The following is a 21,479-nucleotide window of genomic DNA, read 5'->3' on the forward strand; positions in this document are numbered from 1 at the left end:
GAATAAAGAAAAATTTTGGTAAGTGAAAATGAGAGAAAAACAAGTTAAAGTTAAAATGTTACTTCCACCTTAGGCTGGTCAGGCTCAAGATAAAAGATGTTCCTTTATTTAGGTACACAGAAGTGACCAGCTTCGTGTACCAGAACAAGGAGATTTATAATAAAAAGAAAATCATGTTTTTTTTTAAACGAGAATATATGGTACTGAACCATGCAGTTAAGATAGATAGAGAAATATTCATATTAGAATCTGATTGCATTTGTCAAAATATATTTAATTTCGAATTTGTGGAATGTATATTATGATGTCACTAAAACCAAAAACTAAACTTGATTTATTAACCGTTATGTACTCGGCAGGGTACCTTTTCAGACTTTATTGCTTTTAAAAACAAGCATAACCATAACTCAGCCAGCTGAAACTCATGGAGTGCTCCTAATTCCTATTTCCACTAGAATAAACCATTTCCTATAATCAGACTGTTTATAGCAGCAGCGGAGGTCGGAGGGGAAGCCTTCGAATTTTTTACCCCATAAGTACTCGGCAGGGTACCCGGGTACCCACAAAATGAAATGAGCCTTGCTTTTTCATTTCTTGACCGATTTTCAATCTTGGCCTGTCAAAAGATTGGAAAACCTATCTACTTTTAGAATCCGAGACCGACATGAACCTGTGACCACATCTGGTTCCTGTAAATCCGGATCTTTAGGAGCATGTTCCGGTGAGACAAATTATTACAATTGTCAATAAAACCGACCAATATTGGTATCAAAATTCATGAAATCACTCCAGGAGTTGATTTTCATTCATTTTGAGTCCATCTGGTTTATTATCCGAAATGGCTATTTCGGAGCAGATTTCCGATCTTGGACATGGTCCCGAAGATCCGGATTTACGGGAACCATATTGGGACCAATCGTTGTTTAGGTCCCGTATAATACAAATAGACAAATTTTCCAATCTTTTAACGGGTCAAGACCCCGGGTACCCTGCCGAGTACTTACGTGTGTTGAAATTGCCGAGTACATAACGGTTAAAAGAACATCTAAATTATAAATCTGTTTTTTTTTGCGAAATTTGAAAATATTGAAGCTGTCAACACAGCATGCTTCCTAGAAAAAAAACTACTATCTCAGTCTTCTCCGGAGAGAATTCGATACCTAGCTGTAACGCCCAAACGGACAAATTGTCCAAGGTATCCTGCAACGGTCCTTGCAAATCGACAGCTTAGGCTCCTGTAACAGAAACCACGCAGCGCTGTCGCCAGCAAGTTGTCTTATCGTGTATGAATTTACAAGACATTCGTTAATGTCGTTTACAGAAAAAATGTAAATAAGGGTGTTTAAGTTTGAGCCCTAGAGAAGACCCATGTAGCTAATACGAAAAGTTACCAAATCGCCATGCATAAAAAGCGTGTGCTTTCCGGACAAAAAAACCGGCAAAAAATGTTTAAAATTAAAGAAAATCCTTGTCGGTGAAGTTTACCCGAAGGAATGTCAATAGAAACGGAATCAAAAGCCCCCTAAATGTTCAAGAACGCAGATGCCATTTGTTCTTTGCGAGCATACGCCAGCTGAATATCTGTTGAAAGCAACGCAAGACAATCATTCGTCCCTTTGTCCCGGCGGAAGCCAAATTGAGTATCTGATAGTAGACCATTTGTTTCGACCCATGGTCCATACGACGAAGTATCATTTTTCCATCTATTTCCGGATACAGGATAGCATTGTAATCGGCCTATAAGAGTTGTGATCAGAAGGTGGTTTTCTGGATCTGGCATCACTGCTTTTAGCCTCTCGCTGTTTGTTTCTGAGCTCGCTTTATTCGGCTTGTTTTCCTTGTGAAATAGCAAAGTTGAATAAACTAGTGATATTCAAAAGTGTTATTCGTGTACCGCAGTGCTTTATACGGAAGAATTAAGCAGGATAAAGTGAAGTGTGACACAAAAATTGTGATTGCAAGTCTGTACAGTGTAGTGGATTAGAAGCGATCACACATCAGGTGACATTGTCTAGTAAACAAACGCTTCACAAAGGTAAATCTAGCTTGCAAGTTATTTTGTGTGTGATCCAATATCGCGTACAAGATATCTTGCATAAGTTCTTGCTTGTATGTGATCCTGTCGCGTACAAGATATCTTGCATACGGTATCGCTTGTATGTGATCCTACATCGCGTACAAGATATCTTGTATACGATCTCGCTACTCAAGCAGTGTTGCGATTTTGTTTTCTAGAAAGCTATATTATTAAATATTACATAATTAACATTTTAGTCGAATGATGAAAATTAATAATATGATTTTAATTTTAAGGACTAACAATTATACAATAAATTAATTATTTTGCAATTGTTTTAATTTTCAATGAAGATGCTAGTTGATCGCGATATGCTCATCAACTATAAATTTTGACAAATGTTCAAAAAATCTTTTAAAAACTCAGGTAATCCCAGAACAACAGTCTCCAGCGAAGGGAGGAATGGCAACTTCGGACAGCTTGGAAAGTCCAATTGCAAAATCCCAGAGGGCAATACTAAGGGCACCAATGGTGCCTATGGTAAACAACTCAGGGGCAAACAATATGGAAACCATGTCTTTCCGAAGAGGTAACGCTCGTCAGACTCTGGAAAACCTGCAAACGCTGTCCGTCAATCAAAAAGCCATGCAGACCCGGCTATGAATACGATGAGAACGAGCACACTCACTTTTGGAAACCATTCCAATCATATGGAGCACCTCGCGCCTCTGAATAAGGGAAACCAAAACAATAATGCCGAACAATAATAAATTTATTCAGGTGAACCTTCACCATGCAAAAGGAGCAAGTAGCGTCCTATGTAGAAGGTTCACCCGTGAAAAACTGGACGTAGGTTTAATCCAAGAACCTTGGTCCACTAAGAATAAAATACTAGGAATTTCTACACCAAAATGTAAGGTTCTTTATGATAGTACACAAACTACTCCTAGAGCAGCAATTCTTATAAGGGAAAATCTAACATTTGCACCCCTTACAGAATTCATCAGTAGAGACATTGTGGCAATACAATTGAAGGTTCCAACGACCCGAGGAATTACGGAGATCATTGTTGCTTCTGCCTACTTCCCGGGAAACAACGTTGAGATTCCTCCCAAAGAAATTGCCGCACTTGTCCAACACTGCACACTTAAGAACAAACAGCTCATCATAGGATGTGACGCGAACGTCCATCACACTGTCTGGGGCAGCAGCAACATCAATGTTAGAGGTGAATGTTTACTTCAATACTTAATTGCACACAACATTAACATCTGTAATCAAGGTAATGATCCAACATTTGTTACAAGAATTAGACAAGAAGTTCTTGATCTCACACTTTGCAGCTCGAAATTATTCGATATGATTGGGAATTGGCACGTGTCAGATGAACAATCATTATCGGATCATAAGCAGATTATGTTTGACTATGTTTCAGGGGAACTCGTTACTGAAACATTCAGGGACCCTAGAAAAACTAATTGGGATAGCTATAATTCCACACTTCAAAACAAGAATTTTCTCTCAGTGGACATCTCTTCCACCGAGCAGCTTGAATCTGTTTCCTCAACTTTTCTTGCCAATATAACGGAAGCCTTCGAAGAATGTTGTCCGCTGAAACGGAAAACTTCTAGCAGGGACGTATCTTGGTGGAACAATAAACTTGAAAAGCTTAGAAAATCATCCAGAAGGCTTTTTAACAAAGCTAAAACTACCGGTAATTGGACAGAGTATAAAAGGTGTCTAACCGAATACAATCGAGAGATTCGTAAATCGAAGAGAAGGGACTGGAAGCTTACATGTGAATAAGTTGAAAGCTTGCCTGCTGTAGCCAGACTTCACAAGGCCCTCTTTAAAGATCACACCAATGGACTAGGCTGTTCGAAAAATAAAAATGGTCATTCACAACAGATTCTCAGGAAACACTTAGTGTCATGATGGATACACACTTCCCTGGCTCGACTCATTCGACTTCTGATAACGCACAGGACTTATATAGCTCAGTCTAGCTCAATTCATGACAAGACTAGAGTTCAAGAAATAGCCAGTGTTATTTTCACGAGGTCAAGAGTTGAGTGGGCAGTGGATTCTTTCAAGCCCTTTAAATCGCCTGGACCGGATGGGATTTATCCAGTGCTTTTACAAAAGAGTAAGGATATTACAGTCCCCCTTCTGGTAGAGATGTTTAGGGCTAGCATGATACTAAGCTACATTCCTAGTAAATGGCGAGAAGTCCGCGTCATATTTCTTCCTAACGCTGGAAAACGTGACAGGACGAGTCCCAAAGCATACAGACCAATCAGTCTAGCGTCTGTCATTTTAAAAATGATGGAAAAAATCATCAATCTACATATCAAATTATCATATTTGAACAGTAGGCCATTGAACCAATTCCAGTTTGTCTACCAAGCTGGTAAATCAACTGAAACAGCACTTCACACGTTGGTTTCAAAACTAGAAAAGTCTTTTAATGCCAAGGAAATCTCACTGGCAGCTTTTTTTGATATTGAGGGAGCATTTGACAACGCCTCTCACGAATCTATAAAGAAAGTTATGATAAATCGGGGTTTTGACATATGCATCTCGAACTGGATACTTGCTATGTTAGACAATCGGTTAATCACAGCCAATTTAGGTAGATCAACTTTAACGACAAAACCAACAAGAGGCTGCCCTTAAGGAGGGGTTTTATCTCTTTTATTGTGGTCTCTGGTAGTCGAGGATCTTCTTAACAACTTAACAAACCTAGGTTATGAAGTCATTGGATTTGCTGATGATATTACTATCTTAGTTAGGGGCAAATGTGGGCCTACTATTACTAATAGAATGTAAACTGCCCTAAACTACACACTCAAATGGTGTAAGCAGGAAGGACTAAATGTTAATCCTTCTAAAACAGTCATTATCCCATTCACAAGAAAGAGAAAGTATAATATTGCAACTCTAAAGTTGGGAGAAACACAGTTGGAGCTATACAAGCAAACCAAGTACCTAGGTGTTATGCTTGACCATAAGCTTAACTGGAACGACCATCTGGAGTACGCAATCTTAAAAGCCAACAATGCTCTTTGGGCTTGCAGCAATACATTTGGTAAGAAGTGAGGACTCAAACCAAGGATGATTCATTGGATTTACTTGGCTATAGTGAGACCCAGAATAACTTATGCCTCATTAGTGTGGTGGCCTAAAACTACACAAACATCAGCTCAGAAAAAGCTGGATAAGCTACAACGTCTGGCATGCCTATCAATAACTGGAGCTTTAGCCAGCGCACCATCCAAAGCCTTAGAAGCTATTTTGTATCTTCTACCTTTGCATCAATATGTGCAACTTGAAGCGGAAAAAGGTGCTCTTAGGCTCAAACGCGTTAAACTTCTTCAGGAAGGGGATCTAGAAGGACACTTAAGAATCCTTAAAGATTTTCAACTGAACAACTTAGTAACAATGCATGAAGACTGGATGGAATCCAAGACTAACTTCAATATTCCCTTCAAAGTGATTGAATCCTCTCGCAGCGAATGGGAAGAAGGAGGTCCTTAAACTCGCCCAGGATCACTTTTGCTTTTCACAGATGGCTCTAAAATGGGTGAATCTACTGGTGCTGGGGTTACTGGACCAGGAATTAATATATCATTTCCAATGGGACAGTGGCCCACAGTCTTCCAAGCTGAAATAAATGCTATCTTAACATGCACAAATATTTGTTTGGCTAGAAAATATAGATATGCCAATATCTGTATTTTCTCTGATAGTCAAGCAGCTCTTAATGCACTTAAAGCCTACACATGCCAGTCGAAGTTAGTTTGGGATTGTATTTTATCCCTACGACAACTGACTGTAATAAACGATGTAAATCTATACTGGGTGCCTGGTCACTGTGGTATAGAAGGAAATGAAAAAGCCGATCTCTTAGCAAGAATTGGTTCTTCAACTGCATTCTTCAGACCGGAGCCATTCTGTGGGGTTTCTACATCCTGCCTGAAATCAGAGCTCAGAGGCTGGGAAGCAATGATGATTGGTGCCAACTGGAGGGCAACTTCTAATGCAAGACAATCTAAACTATTCATTACACCTTGTAATAGAATCACCCGCAACCTCCTCAGTACAAATAAAGCTGATCTGAGTACGTTGACTGGCCTACTGACTGGACACTGTCCGAGTAGGTATCACCTTAAAAAAATAGGTAAACTGACAGAAGACATATGTCGCTTCTGTTATCTTGAAGTTGAAACTTCGGAACATCTACTGTGCCAATGCGGCGCATTATTTCAGCAAAGACAGCGTATTTTTGGAAAAGGTGTCCTTACGCCTAACGAGGTATGGAATGCTGAACAAACAAAGGTAATGAACTTTATCAAAAAGGGGATTCCTTCTTGCGAGGAAATGCAAAGTCCTAGGGCGACCGTCACTGATACCCATAGTGATGGACCGAACTGACAGTGCCTATATATTAACGCGGAGTATACCACAATATATCTAACTAATGCTAGCAGTGGTCATAAGCTCCTACAAGGGAAGAAGAAGGTGGTTTTCCCGGTTTTTGGATGGCGGGTAGATTCTTCAACAAGTTAAATTTAATTCTATCTATCGCAAGCGCGTTATTGTTACAGGACAGGTGCGCACAGGTAGACGCACCCGGTAGATCGACACGTGGCTGGGCAGTGCAAACCCGGCGAACGTAACCCGAAACGAGTGTGACGGGGTGTACTCTTTTTTGCCACAGACGAGCGACATAAACCGCAGTTGCTTACAATCAATGATCTTTACATCGAGGCATGCGGCGTTCTTAAAGCAACCGATTCCGCTTTCTAGTATACACTTAACAGACAGACTCGAATCGGTCACGACGCCATCGATCTCCACGTCTCGAGCGGGTACATATACGCGGTATTCTCGAGTAAAGAGCTCGGAACAGGCTATATCGTTGGCCTGTTTCAAGTCATTAACCACGACACGGTGCTTGTTTGGACTGACCTTAGAAAAGTCAGTCACTGCCTTGACATATGACGTCAGGTCTTTCGAAATCTGCAAAATATTTTACGATTTCGATTTCGGTCTTGCTTCGGGCCTAAATTACACAAAAAACAGCTGCCTGCTGCTCCGTCAGGATAAAGCTTGGGGCGATGGGCGACTGAAAAAGGGTCAGAAGAGGATTAAGCAGGATGGACAGGGTCGAAGGGGGGGGGGATGAGGACGGAGGATCGGAGGGATTCACATCCATTGCGCTAAACCTAGTGCACTAGCGCCGACAACAACCCGTACCTCTTTCCTTCTTCCTTCCTTTTGTTTGTTTATTCGTACACACAGACCGAATTATAATGCAACGACCACTTTCGTTTCTATTGAGCTTTCAACACGGAATGAAATGAAAATGTTCTCAAACAAGTCTAAAAAATTTTTCGTCTCTATCAAAAAAAGTTGTTTCTATCAATGTTGTTTTTATACTGTTCTATATGCTATCCCTTTCAGGTAAATAGCTCGTACATAAGTAACAAAGGTTGATATAGGTTGTACGTTTTTTTTTCTTCACCTATGATATAGGTTGTACGTTTGTTATTATTTAAAATTTCTACTATTATGTCACCTAACGAGATCATGCTGAAAACACAATCTGGAAAGTTTGCTCAAAACAAACTAACTGCTTCTGTTACATGTTTGTTTTGTCTTTCTGATCTGGTAACCTTGTGACAAAAATTATAAGTGTTTTTTATTATACCATATAATTTGCTGAATTTTGAAGGATTAAGCACTTTTTTATGAGGTTACTTTTTTTGAAAATGAATCAATAAAGTTTAACACTTCCAGGATGTTTCTAAATCTGTTTATTGTTTCGCATTTAAAGTAGTAATCTTCATTATAACAAATATTTCAATTTATAGGGATGCAACACCAGAAACGCAATTAGTATCGGACAAATATAATTTTGACTGGAACTGGTATTTATGCAGCTATCAATCTTACATCATTGCTCAAATCGATGCCAGAGGCTCAGGATTTCAAGGAGAAGCATTGAAAACTCAGATTCGCGGAAAAATTGGTTTAGAAGTCGAAGACCAACTCTCTGTTTTAACGTAAAATATATTTCATTACCCTTTATACAATATAACAGTTACGCTTCGTGTTTAAGGTATTTGCGAGATAATCTGAAATTGGTGGATTCAAATCGTATTTGCGCCTATGGTACGTTTTCATAAATATATAGTTAAAATTGTACATCTGCTGTTAATTTGTTCTTGCAGGTTGGGGATACGGAGGATATATTGTTTCGATGATGTTGGCAAGCGATTTTGACAACGTGTTAAAATGTGGAGTAGCTGTGAATCCCATAGTATCGTTCAAATATTTTAGTAAGTACACAGATTCATCCGAAACCTATGTTTTTTATTTTCTTATTTCAAAATATCAATTCTTTATGTTTTTTTACAAAGACCGTTGGACTGTAGAGTATCCTCTGTACAAACTTTGACAAAATATTTTGTAAAATGTTATCCTTTCAATTTTATCTTGAAACGTCTCCCTACATGACGTATCGTTGAATATCAACAATTTTGACGTAGAATTACATCTTATGGCCACATTCTTGGATAGGGGTGCAAATCTATATATCGGAAACATCGAGAGCGTCTCGAATATTGTCTAATTCTAAGCACAAATGACTCAGTCAGATCTCAACAGACTCCTTCCATTCTTGAATTTGTTGATTGGGAAATTAGCTGAGGCCATAGATCGACCCTAGTTACCACTTTGAGTCTCTGTAAGACCGCCACATTCTTTTCAGAGAAATATTTTAATGATGTGATGACACTTAGGGACGGATTAAAGCGAACGCGAAGAAGGCGAACGCCTACACGTCAATTATCGAAGGATGTCAAATGAATAGGCGACAAAATTGAAAAAAAAAATCAAATCAAAACTATAATACATTATCAAGTTCTAAAACATGCTCTTAAATAGTGTTCAACATCGGAATGAAAAGTTGGGACCGGGCTCCGGTCATGGAACGGAACAAGTGAAGCCGAAGGCTTCCGAGACGTGATAAATGTATTGATAAAAAAACGATGCGTCTCGTACGTGCATGCGGGTGCACGGAATCAGCCTATTTTTTTTATTCTCGCTTATTTTTCCGCCGGTCTAGCTCCGCCACTGATGTTGTGCCAATCACCGACGCCCGGGAGGCGACACCACCCAGGACCCTAACTTACGACCCGTTGATTAACGGATCGGCGCCAACGGCTTTACTTCCACATGCGATGGAAGGCGTGATCTCAGAGATTTTTCGCCTCAGAAAATCTCCCGGTATCGGCTAGGATTGAATCTAGACCAGTTGGGCTAGTTGTGAGTGGATCACGCCACCCACAACCATCGGCACCTAGGTTGGCGTTGGGATTCGAACCCAGGCGTCGAGCGTGGTTAGCGCAGACGTTACCAACCACGCTAGGCCTCCGCCTATCGGAATCAGCCTAAAATAATAACTTTATTTAATCTCAATTTACCTAATATATGATCCTTTTGGCAACTCAGAAAAAGAGGTATTCTCTTGAAACGAGATTACATTCCATTTTATATATAAACATAACTAATTTCAATATATTCGCCCAAAAGATAGGCAGTTTGGAGATCATTGCGAGAGCTCGAATCTTACATATAAGATGTGCTAATTATTTGAAGTTTGTTTGTTAATAGGAAGAGGAAAAACCGCTGCGACCAAAGAAATACAATGCGGTTGTTTCCAAGATTCAAGAATTACCTTTATTATTAAGAAAACTTGAGCAGATTGAAAATGGCCTGAAGGAGACAATTAAGGGTAAATGGATAACACAGCTACGTCATTGGCGTGAAAGAATTTACAGGACAAAGGGAGCCCTGGCGCAAGGAGAACAAAAAGTAGAGATTTCATCTAAAATTAGAAATCTTACTCTAATTTATAAAGCAACCGCAAATAAACTAATGAATTTAGGAGATACAAATGAGGAATATAGTCGGTCGCGAAGGGAGTCGACAAAGCCGAAAATAAGAAAGGAGAAACATAAGAAACGAGAGGAAAACAAAAAAGTTACAGGAGTAACAAAGCACATAAAAGACGAAATCGACAAAGAATTATTAACAAAAACTTGTGAGGAAACTATTGCAAACTACTTCAAAAAACTATCGAACAGAACAGAACGGGAAAAGGAAACCGGAACACATGAGAAACAGCGGAGGAACTTAGGAGCCCGACCGAAGGTAAAAGAAGAAGTCAAAGAAGAAGGAAAAATAAAGGGAAAACATCCAAAGGCGAAAAAGAAGAACAGAAATACCAAGTTCTAAGCGACACGTACGGAGATCTCAACCCCACAGAAAAAGAACATAGCGGAAATATGAACAAAATTTTCGAGGAAGTACGGAACAATCGCTTACGAAAATATTCAAACTATTATAACTTACGTGCAGGGAAAATGGTCGAAGTCTCAATAGAACAATAGGACAAAAAAACTATCTCTCAGACAAAGCGAGAGGTTTTAATGCAAAACTCGCTCCAAAATATTAGAAAGCGATTATTAGAAGACAAGTGGGAGATTTTTGCATCGTTTTGGAAGATCTTAATGGCAAATCTCTAGGAATGTATCACGTTTCGCAATTAAAAAAGATCTGAAAATAATGAAATAAAATAATAAAACAACCAAAGAACAGAAAAAAAATTAACAGCTATGAATGCAAACTAATACTAAATTAAAAACCAGAATTAATCCACCTAGCGGTCAGACCCAGCCCTTCTTATTCAAACTTTTATTTGTAAAAATAGATTTACATGAACGCTTCAATCCAATAAATGTATATTCACTCAGGTTCTAAAATATTGATGTTGTAATCTTTACATATAAAAATGCAGTCCGGTCTGTCTGTCTGATCTATATAGCCGAACCGATCGATGTGAATATTTGTATGTAGGGGTTTTTGATGCCGGTAAAGGTTCCTATGATAGTTTGAGACCCCTCGCTTTCCTGGAAGGGAGGGGTCCCATACTATTGAAACATACAGTTCTGCATACAGTTCGCGAACAAACCAAGCAAATGAAACCGAATTCGGCATGTGGATGTTTTAAGGGGTAACAAATATGTCCATTATAGTCGGACGCCCCTCCCTTTTCTGGAAGGGAGGAGTTCCATACAAATGAAACACAAATTTCTGCTCATCTCGAGAACTAATCAACTAAATGGAACCAAATTCGGCAGTGTTAAATAAAAATATGTCCATAATGTTTTGACATCCCTCCTTCTTTGGAATGGAGGGGTGCCATATAAATGAAACAAAATATTATTTACATCTCGAGAACTAACCGAGTAAATGGAACCAAATTTATCATGTGAATGTTTTTAGGGGTTACGAAGATGTCCATAATGGTTCGACACCCCTCCCTTTTTTGTTTAGGAGGGGTCCCATACAAATGAAATACAAATTTCGCACAGCTCAAGAACCAACCAAGAAAAAACAACCAAATTTGGTATGTGAATGTTTCTAGAGGTAACAAATATGTCCATAATTTCTCTCTCTCTCTCCTGGAAGCACATGTTTCCGCACAAATTTCTGCACATCTCGTGAACTAATCAACTAAATGGAACCATATTTGGCAGGTGAATGTTTTTAGTGGTAACAAATATGTTCCATAATCGACCTCAGCCAAAATTTTGGATCGTAAGATGGCAACTACTGGTTTCTGGAAAACAGCCAAAAATGGTCGATTTCCACCCAATATAATAATATCCGGATCTAGAATGATACACAGTAGCTAAAATCGACCACAGATACCATTTTGAATTCTAAGATGGCGACTTCCGGTTTTTGAAAAATAGCTGAAAATAACCAAATACCACCCAATATAAGTTTTTCTTTAACCAGTATGACGTTCAAAATCCAAAAATTGTCTCTATATGCCATTATGAAATCCAAAATGGCGACTTCCGCTTTTCGGGAAACAGCCGAAAATGATCGAATAACACCCAATATGGGTGTTTCTTCAACCAGGATGACGCTCAGAAGCCAGAAATTATCTTAAATACCATTTTGGAATCCACGATGGCTACTTCCGGTTTGTGAAGAACAGCCTAAAATAACCAAATACCATCCAATATGAGTAACTCTGGAACCAGAATGATGCAATGAGCTAACCATTGAACTCAGGCACCATTTTGAATTGCTAAATGGCAACTTCTAAGAAACAGTCAAAAATGACCGAATAGTACTCAATATGGATATCTCCGTAATCAAGATGATGCATAGAAACCAAACATTGACCCTGGAGACCATTTTGAATTTGAAGACGACCACCTTTAATTTCTGGAAAACAACCAAAATAACTAACTACCACCCAATATGGGTATTTCCGGCATCAGATTGATGCCAGAAAATCTGCTGAAAATGACCGACTACCACCCAATATGAATGTATTCAGAATTAAGGCGATGTACAGAAGCCAAAGTCATTTCGATAAAACCAATCATTTTGAACGATTTGTTATTTGACTTTGATCATATCCTATGGCCTTTTCGTCGTGCATTTGCACACTTCAAAAACATCGCAAGGAATCAATGAATTTGGAACGTTCAAATATTTCGATACCACATTCAAATTATGTTGAGGCCACATATATCGATCAAAGCAGGTAAAGTTTTCAATAGTCTTCGAATTTCTTTTCTTTCCATAACTTTTGAGCCACCTATCAAATTGTTATGAAGTTTGTTATTTGTAAGTTTGAGAGATGATTCGTTCGTATGACACTAGTTATGTTCAAATAAATCATGTAATCTTTGAAAAAATAGACATTAGTTGTTTTACTAACAATTTGATACATAACGGTGGCTTATACTCAATTAAAATCAAATGAAATGGGAACCTATAGGGTAGCCTACCTTTGAAACCACGTGTTCAATCATAATTCATCAGTTAACCCTCAACTAGCCCGCTCATCTGATAATGATGTTGATCAAATCGGTTGTGCAGTTTCTGAGATAATGAAGTTTCGTGATTTTCACATTTCAATACATTACAGACGAAGTTACAAAAAAAAATTCAATAGGGTGCAATGAGGCAGCTAGACTTTTTATTTGACACTAATTTTGAGGAAATCGGGTCAGCCATCTCTGAGAAAAGTGAGTGAGTCCAAGTAGTCTTCGGAATATGTTCCTTTTCATAGCTGGATTTCACAGTTTTAAACATAACAGGCAAAGTAATAGCAACATAACATGCTTATGGGGCAACTAGACCTTCCATTTGACACTGATTTTATAAAAATCGGTTCAGCCATCTCTGAGAAACATGAGTGAGATTAAACAGTCTTCAGAACACGTTTCTTTTCATAACTTTTGAATCTCATGTTCAATCTTTATAAAATTCAAAAGTTAAGGGTATTTCAGGTAGCCCCTTCATTTGAAATCAATTCTGTTCAAATCGGTTGTATAGTTTTCGAGATAATGATGTTTAATGATTTTTACATTTTGATACGTAACCTGTAAACTAAAACTCCGATTACAAAAAAATTTGATAAGGTTTTATGGGACAACAAGACCTTTCAATTGCAATATATTTCATTAAAATCGATCTAGCCATCTCTGAGAAAAGTGAGTGAGAGTAAAAATCTGCACATACACACACACACATACACACACATACAGAAAATGCTCAGCTCGTCGAGCTGAGTCGAGTGATATATGCCATTCGGCCCTTTGGAGCACTTTTATACTTTCGGTTTTGCAAGTGGTTGCTATACCTTTCTAGGAGAAGGGCAAAAAATTTAGATAACCATTCAGCATAGAGTAGATAGAATTAAGAATTAAGAATATGTAATTTGGGGAACATTGGGCATACGTGGAGTCAGAACAAATTATCAACTAGTTTTGATGATAATAGCCCACCATTGGAGTTTTGATACGAGTCATAAAATAATAAGGAGCACCCCTAGCGAAGCTGCAATGAATGTAACTCAGACTAATAATAGACATGGAACGCATTATCAATAGGGAACACTAGGAAGTCGGAACCATATAACAATTGCATACACTCACCAAAAACCACGAAATGATAGAGCTTCATTATCATACCAGCTCTAGATCTATATCTTCGAATGGGTTTTGTGCTAAAATGAAAAGAGATTATTTAGTAAATTAAATCAAATCATTACATCTTAAACCGTTAGAAATGTTAGAAGACTTTAGATACAGTTAAAATACAGCGGATTAAAAGCTCACAACGTGAGGGACAAAGCAACATTATATACGGATTAAAATAGGTTTAATGCAGCAGCAGATTAATTTAATTTACAGAGTTAAGAAATAGAGAATAAAATAAATAGTAAAATAGCTCAGTTAAGGTAGGAAATTGGTACTCACGATTTTGGGGAATTCAATCGAGATTTTCCTGAAAGCATACTTCACTTTTCTACAATTGCACATATCACGAGTGTGGACAACTAGCGAGGACCGACTTCTTGCACAAGCTGCTCGCGATAGACTAAACAAGCACACAGTACGTATCGAAACAATAGCCTGGTATCGCAATAATAAATTCCAACCGAGAGAGAATGAGGAGAGTAAATTTGTAATATATATATATATATATATATATATATATATATATATATATATATATATATATATATATATATATATATATATATATATATATATATATATATATATATATATATATATATATATATATATATATATATATATATATATATATATATATATATATATATATATATATATATATATATATAAACGTGCGTGCTTCGAAAGACTGTGCGCTAGTGCCAACACTAACCCGTGGGGTAACGCCTATAGGATGGTGATGGCCAAGACTAAGGGTGCGATGGCGCCCGCAGAAAAATCACCAGCGATGCTTGAGCGGATCATAGAGGGACTCTTTCCACGCCACGAGCCAAATCCTTGGCCTCCGGCTGGCGAGTCACTTCACCGACGTTCCAGTATCTCAAACTCAGACCAGAGGTGGTCGGCCAACCTGCCGAACACCCAATATATGAGTGACGGCGTTAGCCGTGCCGAGGCAGAGGAGGCAGAAACGGTTACGAATGAGGAACTCATCGCGATCGCCAACTCCCTGAAGGTGAGCAAGGCACCGGGATTGGATGGGATTCCGAATCTGGCTGGGAAGAAGGCCATCAAAGAGGCCCCCAGACTATTCCGGGAAGTTATGCAGAAGTGCCTGGATGACTGTACATTCACAGAGAGATGGAAGCGACAGAAGCTGGTCTTATTGCCGAAGACAGGGAAACCACCTGGTAACCCGTCGGCATACAGACCGATATGTCTGCTCGATACGGCGGGTAAGATGCTCGAGAAGGTTATTCTCAATAGACTGGTTAGGTACACCGAAAGTGCAAACGGTCTGTCGAGTAACCAGTTCGGCTTCCGAAAAGGCAAGTCTACGGTGGATGATATTCTGTCCGTCACTAAAACAGCAGAGGTAGCACTCCAGCGTAAAAGATGGGGCATTCGTTATTGCGCAATCGTCACGTTGGACGTGAAAAATGCGTTCAATAGTGTTAGCTGGGATTCCATAGCCCACTCGCTTTGGAAACTAGACATTCCGGTGTCTTTGTACAGGATTCTGGAGAATTATTTCCAGAATCGTGTACTAGTTTACAGCACAGACGAGGGTCAAAAATGTGTCCCAATTACCGCAGGGGTTCCACAAGGTTCCATCCTGGGCCCGGTACTGTGGAATCTCATGTACGATGAAGTGCTGAAACTAAAGCTCCCCCAAGGGGTTGTGATCGTTGGATTTGCGGACGACATCACACTTGAGGTCTACGGCGAGTCAATCGAGGAGGTTGAGTTGACGGCTTCGCACTCTATAAGCGTCGTCGAGGACTGGATGCGCTCCAAAAAAACTGGAGCTGGCGCATCATAAGACGGAGATTTCAGTTGTCAATAACCGCAAGTCGAAGCAACAGGCGTTGATCAGTGTCGGGAATTGCACCATCGCCTCTAAGCGCTCCCTGAAGCTGCTGGGGGTGATGATCGATGACAAGCTCGCCTTCGGGAGCCATGTCGAATATGCCTGTGAGAGGGCTTCAATGGCTATTGCAGCATTATCTCGCATGATGTCCAATAGCTCAGCAGTGTACGGCAGCAAGCGGAAACTTCTAGCTAGCGTGACTTCGTCCATACTGAGATACGGCGGGCCAGTGTGGTCCAAAGCACTAGGTACTAGTAAACATCGGAGTAAGTTGGAAAGTACCTACAGGCTCATGTGCCTGAGGGTTGCGAGCGCGTATCGAACTGTGTCATACGACGCAATCTGCGTCCTGTCCGGCATGATGCCTATCCGCATAGCCATTAAGGAGGACGTAGAATGCTTCGATCAACGTAACACAAGGGGCATACGAGGTACCAGAAGATCATTCTCGATGATCAGATGGCAGCAGGAGTGGTCCAATTCCGCGAAGGGTAGATGGACGCATCGACTTATTCCGGATGTAGCCGGATGGGTCGGGAGGCGCCATGGAGAAGTGAACTTCCATCTGACACAGATTCTGTCAGGCCATGGTTGCTTTAGGCAGTATCTACACATATTCGGGCATGCGGGGTCCCCCATGTGTCCCGAGTGCGCGGATGCGGAAGAGACTGCTGAGCATGTCTTCTTCGTGTGCCCTCGCTCGTGCATGCGCGGAGCGACATGATGGTAGTGAGCGGGCCAGACACCACTCCGGACAACCTAGTTCGGAGGATGTGTAAAGACCCAAACATTTGGAGGGCGGTTTGTACAGCCGCCTCTCAAATAGTTTTAGAATTGCGAAACAGGCGACAGGTTGACCACCGACACGCCAGTGTTAGCTAACGGCCAGTATATATATATATATATATATATATATATATATATATATATATATATATATATATATATATATATATATATATATATATATATATATATATATATATATATATATATATATATATATATTTATATATTTATATATATATATATATATATATATATATATATATATATATATATATATATATATATATATATATATATATATATATATATATATATATATATATATATATATATTTATATATATATATATATATATATATATATATATATATATATATATATATTTTTTTTTTTTTTTTTTTTTTTTTTTTTTTTTCAGGTGGAGGGGAAATTTGTATCCAAACCCCTGAGGTGACCAACCTTAGGGAGTGTGGGATTGGTTTGAATCAGTGACCGGACCCACTAAAACCCCTCCAGTCTCCAGCCCATAATACTCCCCGGGACCACCGCTAGGTATTGCTTCGGGGAGCGGCTTTTGTGCTCTGTGCACCCTCTTGGTTCTATAGATCTCTTTGCTAACTTAGCTAACTAACCTGGAGACTGGCCGTTAGCTAACACTGGCGTGTCGGTGGTCAACCTGTCGCCTGTTTTGCAATTCTAAAACTATTTGAGAGGCGGCTGTACAAACCGCCCTCCAAATGTTTGGGTCTTTACACATCCTCCGAACTAGGTTGTCCGGAGTGGTGTCTGGCCCGCTCACTACCATCATGTCGCTCCGCGCATGCACAAAACGAGGGCACACGAAGAAGACATGCTCAGCAGTTTCTTCCGCATCCGCGCACTCGGGACACATGGGGGACCCCGCATGCCCGAATCTGTGTAGATACTGCCTGAAGCAACCATGACCTGACAGAATCTGTGTCAAGTGGAAGTTAACTTCTCCATGGCGCCTCCCGACCCATCCGGATACGTCCGGAATAAGTCGATGCATCCATCTACCCTTTGCGGAATCGGACCATTCCTGCTGCCATCTGATCATCGAGAATGACCTTCTGGTGCCTCGTATACCCCTTGTGTCACGTTGATCGAAGCATTCTACGTCCTCCTTAATGGCTATGCTGATAGGCATCATGCCGGACAGGACGCAGATTGCGTCGTATGACACTGTACGGTACGCGCTCACAACCCTCAGGCACATGAGCCTGTAGGTACTTTCCAGTTTTCGACGATGACTGTTGGTACCTAACGCTTTGGACCACGCTGGCCCACCATACCTAAGTATGGACGAAACCACGCTGGCAAGAAGTTTACGCTTGCTGCCATATACCACTGAGCTATTGGACATCATTCGAGATAGTCCTGCAGCGGCCGTTGAAGCCCTCTTACAGGCATAGTCGACGTGACTCTTAAATGTGAGCTTATCGTCAACCATGTATATATATATATATATATATATATATATATATATATATATATATATATATATATATATATATATATATATATATATATATATATATATATATATATATATATATATATATATATATATATATATATATATATATATATATATATATATATATATATATATATATATATATATATATATATATATATATATATATATATATATATATATATATATGTATATAAATATATATTAAGATTTCAGATTTGCAGAATCAGCAGGTGTCGTTCAATTCTACACCGATTTTCTTTAAATGATAAAAAGCGGGACAGTGTCCGGTAAGGAGTCCCGTGATTATCCGTAGGTCACTACGATTTAGACTAAGTAGCTTTCTGGCGGTCAATCTCCCAGATGGTCTCGAGGTACGATGCTGGCCTAACAAGCCAGTCGTCGTAGGTTCGAGTCTCATCTCGGGAGAGACTGTTAGTGTCAGTAGGATCGTAGCGCTAGCCCCGCAATTGTCCTGTACACTAAATAGTCGGCTGCGAAGTCTGTGTATAAATAAACAGAAGGTCAAGTTCCGAATCGGAATGTAGCACAAGGTAAACAAAAACTTTCTGGCGGTTCCAGGGTTCGGATAGATAAACTGTTTAGCTTGTCTACAACCCTGTGCCTGTTGCCATTGGGATACTATTTCTAGCCTTTCCCAAGTTAAGTAGTTCGCTTTTGATAGCGGAAATGGAGTACGGCTCGGGGCCAATAAACCGCTGAGCTGATCCCTGTCTTGCTAGGTAGTCAGCGTGTTCATTACCCTCGACTCTGCAGTGTCCGGGCACCCAAAACAGAAAAACTGAATTCTGTCGGGAAAGTTCCCGTAGAGTTTCAATGCATTCCCAAACAAGTTTGGAAGCGCATTTAACGGACTTAAGTGCTAGTAGTGCTGCTTGACTGTCCGAGAATATACCGATTTTCGCATGTCTGTAGTTGCGTTGCAGGCATATTTTTGCGCCGATATATATGGCATATACCTCTGCTTGAAATACGGTGGGCCATTTTCCCAGGGAAAACGTTTCCGTGATACCGGGTCCGTATATACCAGATCCCGTTAGGGATCCCATTTTCGAGCCATCCGTATAAAAACTAACGATGCCAGGTGGAAGATTAGGTTCTACATTGTTCCACAAAGAGCGGTTTGTTTCAATCACTCTATACGGAATATCCATGTTGGTCCTAACGTCCATCCAGTCGGAGACTGTGGTTAATAGCGGAGTTAATTTGAACTCCCTAAGTATGCGAAGGTGGCCGATTTGGTCCCCTTAAAGTATAGTTTTCCTCCTTTGCAACCTTAGAGCGCCAAGCTCTGCTTCCTTTTTCACATGAAGATGTAGAGGTAGTAGGCAAAGCATAGCTTCCATGGCTGCAGTTGGAGTTGTTCGCATAGCGCTGGTAATTGAAAGACATGCAAGTCTTTGAACTTTTTTGAGTTTGGCCTGCGCAGTCACTTCGTTCACCTTAGGCCACCACACTAGGGCAGCATAGGTGATTCTTGGTCGGGCAATGGTCTTGTAAGACCAGAGTGCCAAGTCTGGTTTCAGTCCCCAGATCTTACCGACCAGAGTTCTGCAGGCCCAGATCGCTGAGATCGCTTTTTCAGCGGCATGATCCAGTTGTGCAGACCAGTTCAGTTTCTCGACCAGAATAATTCCGAGGTATTTGACTTCATTGCTGAGGCCCAGTCTAACTCCATTCAGTATTGGAGGAGTGATGGAGATCTTCCTTCGTCTGCCGAATGGAATTAGAACTGTTTCTAAGGGATTTATGTTTAGACCCTCCTGTAAACACCATGAAATGGTGGTATTCAGAGCCGTTTGCATTCGGCTCGACAGAGTTGCGTCATCTTTACCTCTGACGATGAGGACGATGTCATCGGCGTATCCAATGACCTCGTAACCAAGCTGTGAAAGCTTGTTGAGAAGTGCGTCGACAACTAGTATACAAGGGCGAGAGAACTCCTCCTTGCGGGCATTCCTTGATCGCCGACATTGTAACAGACGAACCTCCCAAGGTTGCTGTGAACACTCTGCTAGAGAGCATGGCCTGATTCTACTAAGATTCGAACCCACGACCACTCGCTTATCAAAGCGGACTCTGTAACCTTGCGGCTACGAAGCTCTCTTGAGTATGTCCCTTAAACCGGATGTCTAAATTTCTTTTAGTTTGGCCAATGTAAACCTTATCACAAAGTGGACATGCAACTTTATAAACAATCGCCCTATGCAATTTGTCAAAAGTGTAATGTGTAGTGAAAATATTCTATCAAGACGCTCGAACAGAAGTGAATAAACTATTAAAGCTTCCGTGAATAGTCGACGGGCCAGCAGGATGGATTCCCGAGACGCCATATGTCTCGAATTGTTCTGCCGCGACCCATCACTATTCAGTTCTTCAGTCTCTGTCGATCCAGGAAAGTGGGTGTTCATAAGAACCTCCAGCGTTTCCTTGGTAGTGACAGTGAGGCATCCATTCTCTTTCCTCACTTGTCCTAAACCGTTAGTATAGTCTTTGGACATCGCCTTTTGGAGCCGCGTAGCTTCCGGCAGAGTTTGGATTCTTTCACAGGAACTAACTCTGGATTTCCGTTTAGCCTTGCGTAGCTCGGCGTTGTCTTAGTGAGGGACGCCCTGTAGTCGTCCTAGTTAGACGTGACGTTTGCCCTGTTGAACAACCGCCTAGTTTCCCGACGAAGGTCACTAAGTTGATCATTCCACCAGGGTACGTCACGGCATACTGACCGCTGTGTTAGTGGACAGTTTGCGTCGAAAGCATCCATGATTCTGTTTTGTAGATCATTTGCTGCCAAATTCAGGTCAACTGAATTTTGAATGTTGCTGTAACTGAAAGTTCTTGAATCGATCAGGTGTTCCTTGAAGGATTCCCAATCTGTATTCTTCGGATTTCTGAACAGCTCTCTTTTCAGAGGGTTAGCCTCTATATTAAAAACAATGTGTCTGTGGTCCGACAAACTAGGTTCATCGGAGACACGCCAATTTTTAATCCTTTCAGAAATAGAGGCGCTACACAGAGTGAGATCAAGGGCCTCCTGTCTGATAGCTTTGATAAACGTGGGGTTATTCCCTACATTACATAAATTGACATCGTTAGAAGTAAGGTGTTCAAGTAGGTACTCACCCCTAGTGTTGGTGTCCGAGCTGCCCTAGATCGTGTGGTGGGCGTTGGCATCGCAGCCGATCAGAAACGGCTTGTTGATGG

At 40.3% G+C, this 21,479-nt stretch overlaps 1 protein-coding gene across 1 annotated transcript in view; it reads left to right on the plus strand.

The window, feature by feature from the left end:
* The window catches only part of LOC129731446 (inactive dipeptidyl peptidase 10), a 728,939-nt gene that overhangs the window by 431,544 nt on the left and 275,916 nt on the right, over positions 1–21,479 (plus strand). Inside the window, exons 9-11 of the mRNA XM_055691455.1 lie at positions 7,894–8,085; positions 8,142–8,194; positions 8,254–8,361. Coding sequence (XP_055547430.1) covers positions 7,894–8,085; positions 8,142–8,194; positions 8,254–8,361 — 353 coding nt within the window. The remainder of the gene's footprint in view (positions 1–7,893; positions 8,086–8,141; positions 8,195–8,253; positions 8,362–21,479) is intronic.

This window comes from Wyeomyia smithii, chromosome 1 (assembly GCF_029784165.1).
Source record: "Wyeomyia smithii strain HCP4-BCI-WySm-NY-G18 chromosome 1, ASM2978416v1, whole genome shotgun sequence".
NCBI classification, from domain to species: domain Eukaryota; kingdom Metazoa; phylum Arthropoda; class Insecta; order Diptera; family Culicidae; genus Wyeomyia; species Wyeomyia smithii.